This window comes from Penicillium bovifimosum (genome assembly GCF_028826915.1).
Source record: "Penicillium bovifimosum strain IBT 22155 chromosome Unknown utg000003l_segment0_segment0, whole genome shotgun sequence".
NCBI lineage: Eukaryota > Fungi > Ascomycota > Eurotiomycetes > Eurotiales > Aspergillaceae > Penicillium > Penicillium bovifimosum.
This window is the reverse complement of record NW_026622712.1, coordinates 629,759-646,781: the sequence shown is the minus strand read 5'-3', so window position 1 is coordinate 646,781 and position 17,023 is coordinate 629,759. Positions and strand designations below refer to the sequence as shown.

Sequence of the window (17,023 nt, the reverse complement as noted above, 5' to 3'; positions counted from 1 at the left end):
TTGAAATGTACTATAGTTGTGAACTTGTGATGGTCATGGTATGGGTGTATTAAGAAGGTGGTAGATTTGATGGCATTGGGACTAATTGGTGTAGAGTTGAGCGATCACATGGAATAAAGATTGCAATAACTTCAAGGATAGAGTTAACATCTTAATGAACTTGACATTTCATATTAAATACTTCCCCGTCAACAATTTCCCTCAACTTGAATCCAATGTCTCTATAGATACAGGTCATGTGACTACTTCGCTTAGTATTAGGGCTCCACGGAACCACACAAGGGAAGCAGCGAAGCGGCTTAGGGCTAGAGCGGGCACGTCTGCCTCCCATCTCGATTTTACCTCCCCCCCAGAGTCAACGACAATCTCCGCCCATCCCTCTCTCTCCTTCATTGTCTCATTCCCATCATGGCTGAGCAGCTGGTTCTTCGCGGCACCCTTGAGGGCCACAATGGCTGGGTTACTTCCCTTGCCACCTCCCTGGAGAAGTAAGAGCGACCTTATCCCGATCGGGGAGTGAATTTTCGAGAGATCAAATTCTGACTGGAATGTTTCACGATAGCCCCAACATGCTGCTGTCCGCTTCCCGCGACAAGACCCTGATCATCTGGAACCTTACCCGTGATGAGCAGGCCTACGGTTACCCCAAGCGCAGCCTCGAGGGTCACTCGCACATTGTCTCCGACTGTGTACGTTGCCCTTCCCCCGAATGAACCACACCAAGAACTCCTCATTGGATGCGACAGTTGGAATTGGATGGCGCAATTTGGAAAAAAAAGAAGATGGAATGCTTTTGGCTGACCGATGGTCTCTGCATTATAGGTGATCTCCTCCGACGGTGCCTACGCTCTGTCCGCCTCGTGGGATAAGTCTCTCCGTCTCTGGGAGCTCTCCACCGGTAACACCACCCGCACTTTCGTCGGCCACACCAACGATGTTCTGTCCGTCTCGTTCTCCGCCGACAACCGTCAGATCGTCTCCGGTTCCCGTGACCGCTCCATCAAGCTGTGGAACACCCTCGGTGACTGCAAGTTCACCATCACCGACAAGGGCCACACCGAGTGGGTTTCCTGCGTTCGCTTCAGCCCCAACCCCCAGAACCCCGTCATTGTCTCCGCTGGTTGGGACAAGCTCGTCAAGGTACGCTATCGATTCCGAATCTTTCTGCATATTTTCCTCCCCGCCTTGCTTTGCCCGCGTGATGTTTGCATAAACGTATTTGCTACTTCAGAGCCCTTCGGGGCCATGAGACAATTTTTCACCCAATTTGCCTGATGGGCACAGCAACAATTTCTTTTTGATTTTTATTGAACCAGAGAAAGATTGGAAAAATTTTTCCTTCTCACTCGAAATTCTCTATGGGACCGACGCTGACATTTGATACGCGTCTAGGTTTGGGAGCTCGCTTCTTGCCGTCTCCAGACCGATCACATCGGTCACACCGGCTACATCAACACCGTCACCATCTCCCCTGATGGATCCCTCTGCGCCTCCGGTGGCAAGGACGGTACCACCATGCTCTGGGATCTCAACGAGTCCAAGCACCTCTACTCCCTCTCCGCTGGCGATGAGATCCACGCTCTCGTCTTCTCCCCCAACCGCTACTGGCTGTGCGCTGCCACCAGCAGCTCCATCACCATCTTCGACCTTGAGAAGAAGAGCAAGGTTGATGAGCTCAAGCCTGAGTTCGTTGAGAAAGGCAAGAAGAGCCGTGACCCCGAGTGCATCAGCTTGGCCTGGTCCGCTGATGGCCAGACTCTGTTCGCTGGTTACACCGATAACAAGATCCGTGCCTGGGGTGTTATGTCGCGCGCATAGATTTAAGTTATTGTTGTAACGGAGCTTGAGGAGCCTCTTTTTGATCTATTGACAAGGGAATTGAAAAAAATGTTCAAAATTACGGCAAGATGAGCATTGGTTTGGGATGTATGAGCCACGAGCAATGAAGCACTTCTCGCCGGGACGGACCCGTCCCCGGCCTGGAGGTTTTCTGACATGTCTAGCTTGCTGGATCCGCATGAAAATGTATGGAATCCTGTACAAGACATGTGATGTTCTAATACCAGTTAAGGCATCAAAATGTTTCCTATTTTTCATTGAGGGTTTGTAAACTCTTGTAGCCGTATGTGTTTTGTCTTTATTCCTATGCATTACTACTTTGTACTCGTAACTCGTAACGTACTGGGTAAGGCTCGTCGCCGACCTATGCCCTGGGAAATGTGTGTATGATATACAAGAGTGGTTTGAATTCATAATATACACCAGGCTACCTGAAAGCCTTCACAGATCTACCCATTATCTCTTCCCAAGTCTATTCAATGCCTCCTTGGCCATCAGACTCCCTTCCTCATAGGATATTCCATCAGCCAACGCTTTAGCCTCGGTATACCTCTTTTTAGCAACCTCGGGCTTCTTTTGTAGCTCAGCCAGCTCGCCCAAGTTATAAGTCGCAACCACACAAGTTATATCACACTCCTCATCACGAATCGGCGGTTTGATGTGCGAGGCAACTTCAATGGCCTTCTCAGCCCACTTCTGGGCAGCCTGAACAGTCTGCTCTTGTGTAACCGGCTGTTGCGGCTGAGATTTGGCAGGCCGCTGAACCTGGCCAACCAGCGCGGTAGCGACATCGTTCAACAGTACAACCTGTTTGCAGGTTATAGAAGTACCTTCGGCGGCGCGGATCAAATCTAGTGCACGCAAGTACAGCGGCATAGCGAGCTCGTACCGCTCCTTGGCGGTATAGGTAGCAGCGAGCTCAGCCAAGGCCGTCGCGATCTCAGTGAGATTCAACCAAGCCTCGCCGTTTGATTCCTCGCCACTGCCAGAGCTACCAACAGGGAGACCGAGTCTCTGGCGGCGGTGCATTTCCTTCAAACAGATCTCCACGGCAGCGACCTGCGCAGCCTCGGCCTTCTTATCTTCCTGGATATGCTCACTGGCATACAGCTCGCCGAGTTTCATCGCAATACCGACAACCTTCTTCAGCGCCTTGTCTCGCTGGCGATTCTCGTACTCCGCCATCGCTTTCAGGTCCTCCTCGGTTTGCTTAACCGCCTCGGTATCGACGACGACGTTGGTCGGGGCTGCCTGCGCCTGCGCCTGCTTCACCTTTTCGGCGGCTGCTGCAGCGTTTCCTGCTGTGACTTCGTCGATCCACGCCAAAGTCTCGTTTTTCGTGCGCTCAAGCACTTCAATCGCCGGCTTCACGAGCCCGGCCTTCTCAAGCATCATAGCAACCTGCAACTTAATGCCGAGGATTTCATCTGAGTACGGGTGAACCCCCATCTCGAATGCCGTCCGCAGCGCCTCTTTGTATGCCTTCATCGCCTTGGCCGGGTTGAGATCAATCTCGGTATAGTAGACGGCCGTGCGGAGGGAATCAGCCACTGGAGCCGGAAACTTGTGGTACTGCGGTGCGACCCTTGTCACTTCAACGTAAGAGATGTAGGCGAATATGAAGGCTCCGCCGACGACGGAGAAGATTGCTAGTGGCATGAGGATGGGGTTTTTGCGCCAGATTCCTCTTGATGCTTCGCGATACTTGCGGCCGATCTTCTGTGTGTATGTGAGATGCCGTGTGCCGGAGATACAAGGGCTTCCGAGTAGGTTGGCATTGTTGACTCGGGGCTTGAGCGTTGGACGGGTGGTGCTGTTGCTGTATATTGAGCGGGCGATGCTTTTTGGTTGTGGCTGTAGGAGTTTTGCCGCTTGCGCGCTCGTGCGCCGTGATGCTGCGCGGAACATGGTGAATCGATGGGTTTGTATTCGATTGGGATGTCAAATATTTTAGAGTAAGCACACGATTGTCGAATACAATGTGTAGTAACAAGATGGAAAGGTCGACGGTATGGATCCGATGAGTTGATGGAGAGTCCGCCCTCGATTTTCTGGTGGTCCAAGCTCTCCGCTCCGCCATATGACGTCGCCAATCACTATGCTACTCTCTTACTTCCTCGCTTTAGAAACTGCACTCGCTCGATTTCGATTCAGTTGAAGAGCACTTACCAGTAGACAGTCGCAGCAACTCAGGTTGACATGTGTGGTCGATACGCTTTGGGTGTGGTATGTTACGATCCTTACATGTCGACTGTCTGAATGCTGACGATCACAAGCGCTTAGCATACGTCCAGCATCGCCTGCAAGAGCAAGGCATGCCAGTAGATGAAGCACCAGATGATGATGCAGTGAGAGAGACATACAACTTTGCGCCGGGCAATTTTGGCGCCGTCTACCGCGCTGATATATCTGAGAAAGGGCACTCCCATGCTACACAAGGCGCTGATACTGAGCACCAAACCCGAGATCAAGAAAACGAGAAGGATGCCGTTAGCTCAAAGGCTAATGCACAAGGCGATAAAGTTGTCAAATACAAGCTCCAGAGCATGAAATGGGGTCTCGTCCCGTTCTGGACAAAGCGACAGCCCGACTACGGATCCACAATGCGCACAATCAACTGCCGTGATGATTCGCTGATCGAGGATTCCGGGATGTGGACTACCATGAAACGACGAAAGAGATGCATTGTGGTTTGTCAGGGGTTTTACGAGTGGTTGAAGAAGGGACCGGGGGGTAAAGAGAAGATTCCACACTTTGTCCGCCGTAAAGATGGGGAGCTGATGTGCTTCGCTGGGTTATGGGATTGTGTTTCTTATGAAGGTGAGACTCTGCTACATTGATATGGGACGTTATCTGGACTGATGAATAACTTGCGAAGGTTCTGACGACAAGCTCTACACGTATACGATCATCACGACCTCTTCCAACTCCTACTTGAAGTTCCTACATGACCGTATGCCAGTCATTCTAGACGCAGGGTCTGAGGAAATGAAGAACTGGTTGGATCCAAAGCAAAAGACCTGGTCAAAGGAGCTCCAATCTATTCTCAAGCCATACGAGGGTGAATTGGAGTGCTACCCGGTCCCCAAGGAAGTTGGTAAAGTTGGGAATAATTCGCCGAACTTCATTGTCCCTGTTGACAGCAAAGAGAACAAGAGCAACATTGCGAACTTCTTTGCCAACGCGAGGAAGGACAAATCGGACTCTCCCAAGCGGGAGCCTGTATCGCCAAAGGTGGAAATCGCTGGAGATGAGCGGCCAACCAAGGATGCGGAATGGAGTGAGGACAATGCTCCGAAGCCGACGCCAGCTGTTAAAAGGGAGCATAGTCCAGATATTCCTAATACCAAGGAGGAAAGCAAAAAGCAGAAGGTTGATCCAGCTCCAGAGGAGCCATCTCCGCAGAAGAAGAAGTTGCGCAGTGCCACTCATAATACCCCCATGAAGAAGTCCAGTGGCTCGAACGCGACAGCTGGGTCGCAGCGAATTACTAGCTTCTTCAAAAATGATGTTACATACGAGGACAGGAAACAAAAATAATGACTATATTCTGTAGGTACCAAGGTATCAATCTGTATGCACTTATCTCAGTATGAAAACAAGCGAACAATACAATCAAGACAATTTCCTTAGCCTGAAACACGATAGAGGCTTTCTCCCAACCAATCAAGAATTGAACTGTTTGATTACTTCTTGCCAGTCGCATCACGCCGGTCTTTCAAGACTGATGCACGCTGCCCTTTGTATCCGGTTTTCTCCATCCATTCCCTGACGCTCTTCACCCTGGTTGGCAGGATATCGTCCAAGAGTTGATAATCTCTCTTGGTCAGACTATCCTTCCAGGTATTCCAAAATCCGGAGAAATTCTCCCGCACCGTGAAGAGAGTGGGATCGTCACGACTGGTGGAATGCCCCAATTTGGCATCTGGATCGGGCCAGAGCCCTAGTTGAAAGTATTCATCCAAGGAGACATCCTTGTAAACCGCCTTGATGCCTGTCACTGCCGTGAAGACCGCGGCGAGATCTTTCCACGCAATATCCTCTGTACCAACATGTAACTCGAGGCCATTACTGCGAGCAGGATTGTCAAGCATCCATCGGGCGTAGGCTCCGTAGTCTTCAAGATAGATCAGGGGTAATTTTGCATCACCCAGCGGCGCTGGAAAGACCATCGTGTCAGGATCGTCCGGATCCGGGAAAGGCCGAAGGGTCTCCGAGAGGCCTTCCATGTACATGCACGATGTCAAGATGGACCAAGCCATCCGTGAAGTTGGCTGGTGAGAGATATAGTCGACCACTTTCCCTTTTCCGTCCAAGTGCCCCGTCCGATACTTAGGGTCAAAGTTCCCCAGTTTCGAGGCGTATTCAAGACCAGCATACAGGAAATGCTTCACGCGTGCTTCGCAAGCCAGTTCGTAGAGGCGGATGCCCCAGTATATTTCACCCTTCTCGCCGAGGGCAAAACCATTCGTATTGGCAAAGACATAAGAGACCCCCTTCAGCGCCTCCCGAAGGGTGGGCTCGTGGTATGTCTCTCCCTCAACAACCGTCACCCTGGGGATTGCGGCTAGCTCTGTCGCTTCTTTCGAGGACGCATTTCTGGTCAGGACGCGGACGCTGTACGTAGAACCAGAGGCCAATGCTATTCCCCATGTTAGCCAAGTTCCTCGCTACGAAAGACTGTGCAGACCTTTGACGACCGGGACTCCCTGAGCACCTGTACCTCCAATGACCAACACTAGATTCGAAGTATCTGACATCTTGCAGGATCTGCTCGTGATAGCTGGCTGGCCTGTTGTATCCTAATGCCGCTGACTTATAAGCTGATGGATAGGGATTAGCTCGTCGAGAGAGAATATAATGCCATTTATAGACGTTCTTGCCCTCGTAAAGTACTAATTTCTAAGCATCATTATTCATTCTCGGCCATGGGCAGAGTATTTCGCAGCATGATTGCTGATCAGTGTATTACCTAGTTCACTTTCCGATGACGGCTTAGATGATCATAACCCAAAGAATTGATGAAGTTCTGGTCTATTCCATGTCTTAATAACCCGATGCTAAATGATCAGTAATCATGCCGACAATATGTGATATCGCTCGCACCGTTTCACTTCGTGTTTTCAACCATGGTTACTTATCGGTAAATCATGGGACGAGTTACCCCAGTTTCCTCAGTTTCCTCGGACTATAACTAACCGGCCCTTACATTTTTTACGAGCCGCCGTCGACGAGGTCGTTTCTGCACAAATACCTGATCCCGACAACGACCTCATTGACGGCGGCTGCGGTGTCGTACTATGCGAGGGTCTCTAATTTTAGTAAAGAATGTAGTTAAGGGCCGGTTAGTTAGTTATCTGCCCCTTAACTACGTAACATCTAACTATCTACACGATAATTGATCGTTCATTTCTCAAGCTCCCGAAGCTTCTGAACCAGCTTTTCCCTGAGGAAAGGACTTAATCCGAAACTATGTTAAATAGATTAGCATTAGAACAAATCAAGCCATACAATGACGAGAACTTACATCCCATCGCGGGTGATGATACGATAGGTGCCTATAAAATGTCAGTTTGGCCCGGCGAGCTTTATCAAGTAGGAATCATACCACTTGGCTGATAGTTGCCATTCTCTCCAACAAATTGACCCTTTGAATCAACCTCAAGACTTCCAAACATATCCTCAGGCCTGAAAAGCATTAGATTGATACTCGTTTGAATCACAAACAGGGTCATACCAAGCAATGCGCCCATAGTCAGGCGGGCGTCTGCTGTCAGAGACATGAATCCAGCCACCACGTCCACCGGAGCCCGCACCACCCTGACCACTAGCACCACCACTCGAGTCGCCTCCGCTACGGCGGGTCCTCCCTCGGGAGCCGGTTACTAACACGCCGCCTGAGCTCAGATTCGCTCCAGCCACGGACACCATCACCTGCGCTTGGGACTTGGCGTCGGGGTCTTCGTGCGCATATTGCGAGCACACCTCTTGAACTATGCTTAGGAACTTTGGGTTCTCTTTGAAGGTGTCTGTGGTTGGTGGTAGTTGAGACGAGACTCCGATGGCCAAGTCTGGGTTGGTTGGCTCGGAGGGTAATAGTGATAAGATGTGGGATCCATTCGCCTGTTCAGCATTTGGGAAGACGTACTACTACCATGTTAGCATCGTTAAGGGCTCGGTAGGGTGTACCAAATGCATAGTTGCATACAATGTGCGGAGCTCCCTCTAATGTTGATACTCGACGGAATTGAGTCCACTTCGGGAGAACATGGGCCTGTCGACCGAATGCCCTTGCCGCAAACATTATGATAGGCTGATAGCAGTATAAATGCTCTCTCAGCTGTAAAGAGCTCGAAAGCCAGCAGGTTGGATATCTTCTGAAACTTGTGACCTGAGTCCAGCAGTTAGATCATAGCTCGATGAAAATGGTAGGCGGTGTCCAGGGCGGTGGAGACATGCTATGACGATGAAGACAAACATCAAAAACACACGTGATCTTCTTTCGAGCTCTCTATTTGGACGTTTCTTTCGCGGACAATTGTGCTTGTCAACAGCGAGATACTTCAGATCTGTGGAAACGGTGGTCTCTGGATGGATTATGACATTTGATTTGCGCTTCTCATCTTCCATCCTTCCCTTGCGCACCCGCCATTTCAGCTTTTACTTCCGCGAGGACTAAGTCGCATTCAATCTTACTCGGCATCCTCGCGTTCTGTCCTTCACGACTTCTTATGATACCCAATTTTCGACGGATGTGCTCTATCTAATTTTAAATATTTTACAACAATTTTTGACAAGTCCGTTCCTTCAATCATGGCGACTCCTTCAGCAAAACCAGGCGCAACACCGACTCATCTCTCATCCCCCCACCCCTCCGCCGCTCCTCTATCTCGAACTCTCGCACATAAATCACCTTCAATGAAGACACCAACGGTCACGGGGTCTGGTAATACAAACCAAACCGGTCTCTCGGCCCCTCAGTATGCGACGCCCCTCGCTGTGCCGGGTGGGGTTGACGATCCCGTCAATTTTGCTTCGCCTTCAGCTCTCTTGGCGCTTGGTGGATATACTGGTATCAGCCCTTCACCTGCGGTGCATGATGGGCTTGTTGGTACGGGAATGAACGAGAATGACATCCAAAATCTCGGTATGCAGGGCATCAAACTCGGGGTTGCGCGAGATAACGACCAAGAGCAGAGGCATCGCATTGAGGAGGTTGTCCAGCTTCTGCGCGCACGGGTATCTGGCCGAGGAATATCTCGTGAGAGTGTGGAACGGCTGAGTCGACTCGAAGGATTCGAATCCATCTGGCAGGACGATAACCTCAACATCGCTGGTAATTTTGTGGATCTTGAGATCGAATTCTACCCTGGTCAGGATGTTGTCCAAGACGTCAGCCTGCGGTATGCTACACCTGAATACACGGAAGGTGTGCGACGAGAGGAAGCTACGGCAGTCTTGAAGCGGAACCTTGCTCAGTCCCCGGAAGACGCTGAATGTGGGAAATGGAGGTCGCTTCAAGAATTCCACGAAAATCTACAGTGGCTTGCGAATCTCGATAAGCTCAGTCAGGAGGTTAACTGCTTTGAGGCCTTGGAGAATCTCGAAGAAAACTTCAAGCGAATTTGGGTCGAAGAAAGCAAAAATGGGAAGCACGGCGGTGAATATCAACATCTTTGCGCAGGTGTGCTCGGCCGTCCCACAATGCATAGGGGGTCTCGGATTGGACTCGGCCTTCAATATTGGGTTGAGCAAGCTAAAGTCATGGATGCAAAACAGGGCCTCCCATCTCCGGACGCTATGGAGATAGACGCACAAAATGACCAAGATACGAAGAGCGAGTTGGAGGATCAAGACCGATCATGGGCGGTCATGATTGAATGCGAAGAGGGATATCCATCACTCCGCATTGCCAAGGAATGGATCGGACCGGAAGTTTTTACTGCAGGTGAAAGCACTGAATCTCTTCCTTCGAATGGTGCCGCTGGGTCTGTGAACTGGCTTGATCCACCACAGACTATGCGGTTGACACATGGCAATCATGATCCAATGGCATTGGACTCCAGCATGCTGGAATCATCACCACCCAATCGCCGATTCGTCGCTAAACTCGAGCCGGCGCTCGATGTTCCTATACTTGCCGCTTCCGAAATCTATCGGCACCTCGGCATGCAGTTACCTCAGGAATTCAAAATGGTCACATACGACGCACTGTTAGTACCGGATTCTCCGCCGTCGGGTTCAGTTTCCCAAATTGGTCGACGAAGGCGACGCATATCGGTGCATGGCATTGATCAAAAGGGCGAGCAATACAAGAAACAACACAATTACACCTTCCAATCCTTTGAATCCATCACCGGTCGCACCATCCGTGATCTACCCTTCTCGCACCCTCGGCAGATTGCAGATATCCTTCCGGTATGTATCTTCCATTTTGATATTATTCTAGACTAACTAAGTCTAGATACTCCGACAATATGCTGTAGTCGCCAGCTTGATCCGAAAGACATTCCAGGTTCCTGCCAAAGAGCAAGCTACCGCAACCGAGACTTCAGGCGCAGCCCCCCAGGACTCCCGCGACCCGCCCGTCCCAACCATAGACCAACTGTTTGCTGCTGGCCAAGACGGGCCCATCATTTTGAACAACAACGATCCCAACCAGGAACGGCTGGACCTTCTGCTGGGTATTAGTAGCTTGGATGAGAGCCAAGCCGAACCTGAGACTGGACTTCTGACTCCTTCCAGTGATGGAAAGAATCCCAAGCAACTTTCCAAGGACGACGTCAAAGTCGACGTGACATTGCGGATTCAGCTCGGGCAAGCGCCAGCCCTCATGTTGCTCATCACTGACCAGAGGGGTCAGAACGAGAACACCGGGACTGATCGATCCGTTCAAGCCCCTAAGCAAATTGCTATTTGTTTCGAGGTTGGACTGAATGGCCGCATCTCAGTTGTGGATACGGCTGGGTTGGTGGACGATGAGCACGGGGATGACACGGAAATGCAGGGCGCAGATCAGTCTCTGCAAGATGTGCAGAGGAAGATCGTCCGGGTACTTGAAGTGTCCCAAGATTTGAGCATACTGGTTGAGTGGGTCTTGCGTCGGCTGCAGCGAGCTGGCAATGGGTGAGAGCCGCTGCACTACGATACTTTGAGAAGCACGCCGCATATCCAGCGCGAAAGTCTACATCGTGGTCTTTGAAATACCCATGACTTATGTTTGCCATCACTTGTTTCAAGTTGCCAAGTTACGATCGCACACTGGTCGCAAATTACATTGTGGCTAATGTAATTTTGGAAGCCGGCGCTGGTGAAGTAAGCCGATACTTGCAAATCCAGCATCCAAAACAAGCCTTCCGCCAACGGCGCATATCAGATGCATGGCCCGTTGGTAGACCATTCCCATGGCTCTTATATCCCGAGTGTCCAAACTAGGCTAGACCAAGAAGGGATACTTGATCCCTAACGTAGTTATGACCGACTACAAGTACAATGTTCAACTATCTATCTTCCAAAGACGGGCCTCACTTCATTGTATCAACACAACCAGTTATTTCCTACAAAAGTCCCATGACCATGCCCGTCACTCCATCTCTTACGTATAAAGCCCTACGAGACTCCAAGAAAACCGCAGATCTCTCTCATATGCCCGCATATGCATGCATGCATGATGATGATGATGCATGCACACGCGAACAAGGCACTGTTTCAGAGAGATCAGATAAAGTCTAGGCCCTGACTCCGATGCGGGGCTCCGGACCGTGCCCGAAATGTGCGTCATGGCCAAGCCATCCTCGACCAAGATACGCTACTTGGAGTAGTATGACACTATAGATCAGGTGCGAAGTGCACAGAACAGTCTAAATCAACGTTAACTGGAGGAACCCATGGACCCAAATGCGCGCCGAGTGCCGACGTGATATGTGATTCGCGATGGGCGTTAAAGAGACTGCGACGATCGCTTGGATGCTTTGTTCTTGTTTTCCTAATTTGGTTCATGACCGAGATGTGAACTGGTATAGTTACTGTTTACTTTGTATTGCGCGAGGAGTTATACCTCGTTTTGCTCAGCTATCGAATTCCAAGGTGTAAGGGGTTACCATGCCAGTGTCATTTTTCGGCGTCTTGAGGTATCATTTGAATTGTTCTGCGCTTTTCCTTCCCCAGAATGATGGGTGATGTTTCGAGATGTCTTGCGCAAACCCTAAGTGGGCGCTTGTTGAGGCTGATATCATTCTAGGGTTTCAATGGGGCTGTCGATCGAACGATGTCATAGTTGGCAACTAGTTTTCAGAACGAGGCACCAACTTCCTGCCCCTCTTTCCTTGTTTTCGATTCAATGACTGTTGTTAATTCTTTTCATTCGCGGGATCCGACACGATTTTCAGAGTCTGATGAACTGAAGTTCGTGATCTTGTCAGTTCGATGTCAGAGGTACGGAGTACAATATATAAAGTCTTGGCACCAGGCTACGAAGTATACTATCCCAAACAGGCTGACGAACTGTATCGGAAATGGTAATGAACTGATCTTGACATATGAAGATCCAATTGGTATCCATGTGTCATATCCTGTGCCTGGTTCCGCTTTCACACATTCCGATGAGGCATTTGTCGCATTGTTGTCCTATAAAACGCTCAAATATGTTCGTATGTTGGTAGGCCAGGAACTTCGGCAATGATGGGAAATGAAACATGTGACTTTGTAAATCAGCTCGACAAATCAAAGGACAGGAATTACGAGGGAGATCGGTTGAATGTGCGATACTCAGTCAGCGTGGTTTGTCAATGGGGTCAATAGAGCCAATAGGAAAAGAACGATAAGAATGTCGATCCCGAGGGCGTTTGATATTTGATACTGGGCGTTGAATATGAATTTCATTGTACAGTATTGTGTACGCATGATTGACATTGCTCTGATACTATTCTGATACTCTCCATACTGTCCATCTCGACAGCACTACTGTGTACATCCTAAGACACGTCCAGCTAGTGTACACAGTGCCACCACACAGCCCCCGGAGTTGGCCGTGACTAAGCCCGAATCTAGATGTCTCAGCGTGCTATTAATACATCTTGCAGTGACCAGAACTCTTCAGACAGGCCCCATAGTACAGATCTTAGGGGAGGTCTCTGGTATCGCACTAAGGAGCTGTTTACTTATCGTCCCGCGAAATTAAAATCTGGAGAAATGAGGGACAGGGCTGAAGATCGGAACTCCAGCCACAGAGTTGCTCTTTATCCCTGAAACTCCCGATATTTGCCAGTCTTCCATTTGCCGGAGGAAAATACGGGGGAAGAAGATCTTGTCGCCACTTTTATTTCCCCTAGAACCCTTGACCTAAATTTTCCGAAATGTATCTTGTCTATGACACTCAGATGTACCCGGTACACAAGAACATTAAAGTATTTCTACCTTGACAGATCCCCCAATTTCTACCCTGACTCATGACTCCCACAGTACATAATTGAAATCCCACATATGAATAACTAAAACCCTCTTACCCTGTAATACTGCACTGATTCCCTTATCCAGGGCCGGTGTCGGCCCCAGTTGGTTATCTCTGGTTGGTCCACTTAGTCAATCAACCGGGGTTTCGAGAACGTTTCGCCACGGTCTACCCCACCGAGACGACTTGATCGATTCAGACGCGTCTTGGCTTCTCCAGTCATATCAAGTGCGGCGGATCTGTATTACAGATGTATAGTGGAGGTACTCCGTCCTTTGGACTGCTTTCGACGCGCGTGATGTTCTGTGTGTTATTTGAAGTATGGTGTGGGTACCTGTCCATCCGTCTGCAGGAACGAGATACACAAGATCTGACAGGCGCCTGTAGAGATATTTTGTAGGTATGAACGGTCTACATGCGCAGTACAACCAAGCGACAAAGAACAGGGGGAACGTTCTGGCCATTGACTCTGCCACGCGATGGGCGATAAGGGATCCCTGTCATTTGGCGTTTGCTCCGAGATCTCACGCGGAGTACTTACCCGTCGCGTTTCACAGATGTATTTTCGCGACACGCGCGCGTGGTTAAATTCAGAAGCGGAGATATTGAAGAAGAAGAAATTATATTTCAGAACTGACAGAATGTACATTAGGGTTAGTGCACGGTTTCGTTCACATTGCTTTTTTTAAAGGTTGGACGTCTGGAACCTATGGCATATGCACGACTGTGGATTTTGCAGCTGATATGCGCTCTATTCAGGGGGTCCTGGCGCCAGTTGCTAAGAGTCATGACCAACGGTATCACAGAGATTATCTTGGGCAGAATAGTTATTCCATGTTTGTGCCTGAATCATGGGATGTGGTCAAGGCTAATAGAGTACGGAGGAAATTCTCCGTTTAGAGGGCTGAATACCCGGATAAGACGTGGGGTTCCGGAGAGAATGCCGCAGGATAGTTGATACAGATCTAGAAAGACATGCGCCATTCGGCTCTGCATCTACATCTTGTACTATATTTTGATAGAGCTATACACCTTATCGGTCCAACGGGAGAATGACAATTGCTTCTATTACCGAACTCCATGGAGTTTATTACAAGACCGGGTCTGTGATTGGATATCGATTAGGGTTATCGCCAGTCAGCACCACACGGCTTCACTTTGGTTCGGGTGGCGGGAAGCGATTTCAACGTAAGGGGAAGTTTTGATGCGGAGATGATAAGTCTGGAGAAAACGATGCTCTGTTAGAAGAAGGATTCAGAGTCCATCTACGGAGTAGTACGAGTACTCTCGCTAGTCGAATCTAGGCTCGAATATAACAAATTCAACCCTGTGTAAACGGTAGATCCCTCGGCAAGGACCGGCGACAGCGTCTGAATGATGCGATGATGACACGGAAGTCGAGAGCAAGTGGCGTTGATCCGGTAGAAAGCTGGAAATTCCATTCGGTCTCACAGGCTATGGCGTCCCCCTCGGCTGTTGAAAGGATACCTCCCTTTTACCTTTTGATATGTTTCTTCAATATTGAGGCATTAAAAACGGCTAGAATGGAATATTGAATATTGAAACATGCAAGACTAAAATAGAGTGAGGGCTTTTTTTTGCTCTTTTTTGTTTCCCCAACGACAACCGGTTTCAGAAAGAATGACCGAAAGTGCAAGGACACTTGCCGACTGCGTTGCCCGCCAAGTATGAGGTACTTAATCGGTACCCCCGTAATGGAGCCATAAATTACAGATTTAATACAGCGCTTAACTACTTTAGGTAGTGGCTGAGCCGCGCCAACCTCCAAAACGTAAAAAAAAGGGAATTTCTAAAAAATCCCAAAAATACCAAAAAGAACTCATCGTGACTAAATTTAAATCTCTTTTATCAACCCTCCCTTGCCCCTCCACATCTTTAAAACTCATTCTCTCCTCCTTTGGAATTTCCCATCCATATTCTATCTTGCTTTGCTTCCCTCCATTCTGAGGTCCTTCCGTGTTATATCATTCCTTCGGGACATCTCTGAAAGTTTCTGCTTGCATCAACCGTTCTTCACACACACACATACCCATATTCATTATGGTACGCATCTCTCCTTCCCTGATCTCTCTGATCTCCCATTTATGGGATTTGAGGGATATTCCAACGAAAGAGCCGATTCTGACATACATTCATAGGCTGCTGAAACTTCAACTGTCGTCTCCAACACGGGGAATGTGCGTTTGATTCATGATGCATTGGATTTCCACACTGGTCTTTGAACCAGAGAGGAATGACATATACTGACTTCACTCGGCGAAACAGCTCCTCAAGTACATGAACCTTGACCAGCGCGGTCGTGTTCAAGCTGAGTACGTTTGGATTGACGCCAACGGCGGCACTCGCTCCAAGACAAAGGTATGAGTCATTCTCCAGCTGAGTGGGCTACAATCGTGGACTTCGGGTAGATAGCTGCAGTGCTTATCGGGAATCCCCTCATGGACTTTGATAAGCCCCGTGCACAGGGATTCTCGGTTTAGCACGACGCAGCCACCCGCTGTCACGTGAGATAGCGCGATTCTCGAGAACCACATACTAACTCGATTCTCCACAGACTCTGTCCAAGCCCGTCACGAGTGTTGACGAGCTCCCCGAATGGAACTTCGACGGCTCCTCCACCTCCCAAGCCCCCGGTGACAACTCCGATGTATACCTTCGCCCCGTCGCTTTCTACCCCGATCCCTTCCGCCAAGGTGACAACATCCTCGTCCTCTGCGAGACCTGGGATGCCGATGGAAGCCCCAACAAGTACAACTACCGCCACGACGCCGCCCGTCTGATGGAGACCAACGCCCACGAGGGCTTCTGGTTCGGTCTGGAGCAGGAGTACACTCTGCTCGGTACCGATGGGTGGCCCTACGGCTGGCCCCGTGGCGGTTTCCCCGGTGCCCAGGGTCCCTACTACTGCGGTGTCGGTACTGGCAAGGTCTACTGCCGTGATATCGTCGAGGCTCACTACCGCGCCTGCCTGTACGCCGGTATCAACATCTCCGGTATCAACGCTGAGGTCATGCCCTCCCAGTGGGAGTACCAGGTTGGCCCCTGCGAAGGCATTGAGAGTGAGTCTGAACCAAGTTATTCCTCAAATTGATCAAAACTAACCGCTTATAGTGGGTGACCACCTCTGGATGTCCCGCTTCCTCCTCCACCGTGTCGCCGAAGAGTTCGGTGTCCGCATCTCTTTCGAGCCCAAGCCCATCAAGGGTGAGTGGAACGGTGCCGGTCTTCACTCCAACGTTTCCACCCACGCCACCCGTGCCGAGGGTGGTATGAAGGCTATCGAGGCCGCCATGAAGAAGCTCGAGGCCCGCCACGTCGAACACATTGCCGTCTACGGTGAGGGCAACGAGGAGCGTCTCACCGGTCGCCACGAGACCGGTAACATCGACAAGTTCTCCTACGGTGTTGCCGACCGTGGTGGCTCCATCCGTATCCCCCGCCAGTGTGCCAAGGACGGCAAGGGATACTTCGAGGATCGTCGCCCCGCTTCCAACGCTGATCCCTACCAGATCACTGGTATCATCGTTGAGACTATGTGTGGTGGCCTCTGAATGGATACGAATCATTTGGTCTTAGCGCTCCGATACCCTCGGCGTCAACCTGGGAGTCGGACCAGAGCGGCCTGACTATGTGAGGGAGCCCCCATAGAAGTTCTGTGCCTTTTCTCTCTTCCTCTTCCTTTCTCGTGTTCTATCCTTTCTTTCTCCCGGTTAC

The 17,023-nt window shown here is 50.0% G+C and overlaps 7 protein-coding genes across 7 annotated transcripts; 4 read left to right on the top strand and 3 right to left on the bottom strand.

Annotated features, from left to right (window-relative positions):
* The first annotated feature begins 298 nt into the window (after positions 1-298).
* Positions 299-1,826, top strand: cpcB (40S ribosomal protein RACK1). The gene is made up of 4 exons (XM_056664045.1): positions 299-488; positions 563-689; positions 823-1,140; positions 1,393-1,826. The coding sequence occupies exons 1-4, from the start codon at positions 409-411 to the stop codon at positions 1,816-1,818; spliced, it is 951 nt and encodes a 316-aa protein (XP_056523102.1). The 5' UTR covers positions 299-408; the 3' UTR covers positions 1,819-1,826.
* A 469-nt stretch (positions 1,827-2,295) lies between these two features.
* On the bottom strand, positions 2,296-3,747 carry N7515_003300 (TPR domain protein; the record flags this gene model as incomplete). Its single annotated transcript, XM_056664044.1, has 1 exon — positions 2,296-3,747. The coding sequence occupies one exon, from the start codon at positions 3,745-3,747 to the stop codon at positions 2,296-2,298; it is 1,452 nt and encodes a 483-aa protein (XP_056523101.1).
* Positions 3,748-4,038: 291 nt separating this feature from the next.
* Positions 4,039-5,379, top strand: N7515_003299 (SOS response-associated peptidase; the record flags this gene model as incomplete). The annotated part of the gene is made up of 3 exons (XM_056664043.1): positions 4,039-4,065; positions 4,116-4,659; positions 4,718-5,379. 3 exons carry the CDS (start codon positions 4,039-4,041, stop codon positions 5,377-5,379), a joined length of 1,233 nt encoding a protein of 410 aa, XP_056523100.1.
* A 146-nt stretch (positions 5,380-5,525) lies between these two features.
* Positions 5,526-6,599, bottom strand: N7515_003298 (uncharacterized protein; the record flags this gene model as incomplete). Its single annotated transcript, XM_056664042.1, has 2 exons — positions 5,526-6,481; positions 6,530-6,599. The coding sequence occupies 2 exons, from the start codon at positions 6,597-6,599 to the stop codon at positions 5,526-5,528; spliced, it is 1,026 nt and encodes a 341-aa protein (XP_056523099.1).
* A 646-nt stretch (positions 6,600-7,245) lies between these two features.
* On the bottom strand, positions 7,246-8,143 carry N7515_003297 (uncharacterized protein; the record flags this gene model as incomplete). The annotated part of the gene is made up of 5 exons (XM_056664041.1): positions 7,246-7,309; positions 7,367-7,397; positions 7,448-7,527; positions 7,577-7,986; positions 8,048-8,143. 5 exons carry the CDS (start codon positions 8,141-8,143, stop codon positions 7,246-7,248), a joined length of 681 nt encoding a protein of 226 aa, XP_056523098.1.
* A 509-nt stretch (positions 8,144-8,652) lies between these two features.
* On the top strand, positions 8,653-10,969 carry N7515_003296 (RNA polymerase II mediator complex middle subunit MED1; the record flags this gene model as incomplete). The annotated part of the gene is made up of 2 exons (XM_056664040.1): positions 8,653-10,257; positions 10,304-10,969. The coding sequence occupies 2 exons, from the start codon at positions 8,653-8,655 to the stop codon at positions 10,967-10,969; spliced, it is 2,271 nt and encodes a 756-aa protein (XP_056523097.1).
* Positions 10,970-15,349: 4,380 nt separating this feature from the next.
* glnA (glutamate--ammonia ligase) lies at positions 15,350-16,860 on the top strand (the record flags this gene model as incomplete). The annotated part of the gene is made up of 5 exons (XM_056664039.1): positions 15,350-15,352; positions 15,448-15,486; positions 15,575-15,667; positions 15,864-16,368; positions 16,421-16,860. The coding sequence occupies 5 exons, from the start codon at positions 15,350-15,352 to the stop codon at positions 16,858-16,860; spliced, it is 1,080 nt and encodes a 359-aa protein (XP_056523096.1).
* Between the last annotated feature and the right edge of the window lie 163 nt (positions 16,861-17,023).

Excerpts from the sequence above, each read along its gene's own strand:
- cpcB (XM_056664045.1), top strand. The coding sequence starts at position 409 with ATGGCTGAGCAGCTGGTTCTTCGCGGCACCCTTGAGGGCCACAATGGC. Across the intron at positions 690-822 it reads CGCACATTGTCTCCGACTGT|GTGATCTCCTCCGACGGTGC; the intron begins GTACGTTGCCCT and ends TCTGCATTATAG. Across the intron at positions 1,141-1,392 it reads GTTGGGACAAGCTCGTCAAG|GTTTGGGAGCTCGCTTCTTG; the intron begins GTACGCTATCGA and ends ATACGCGTCTAG.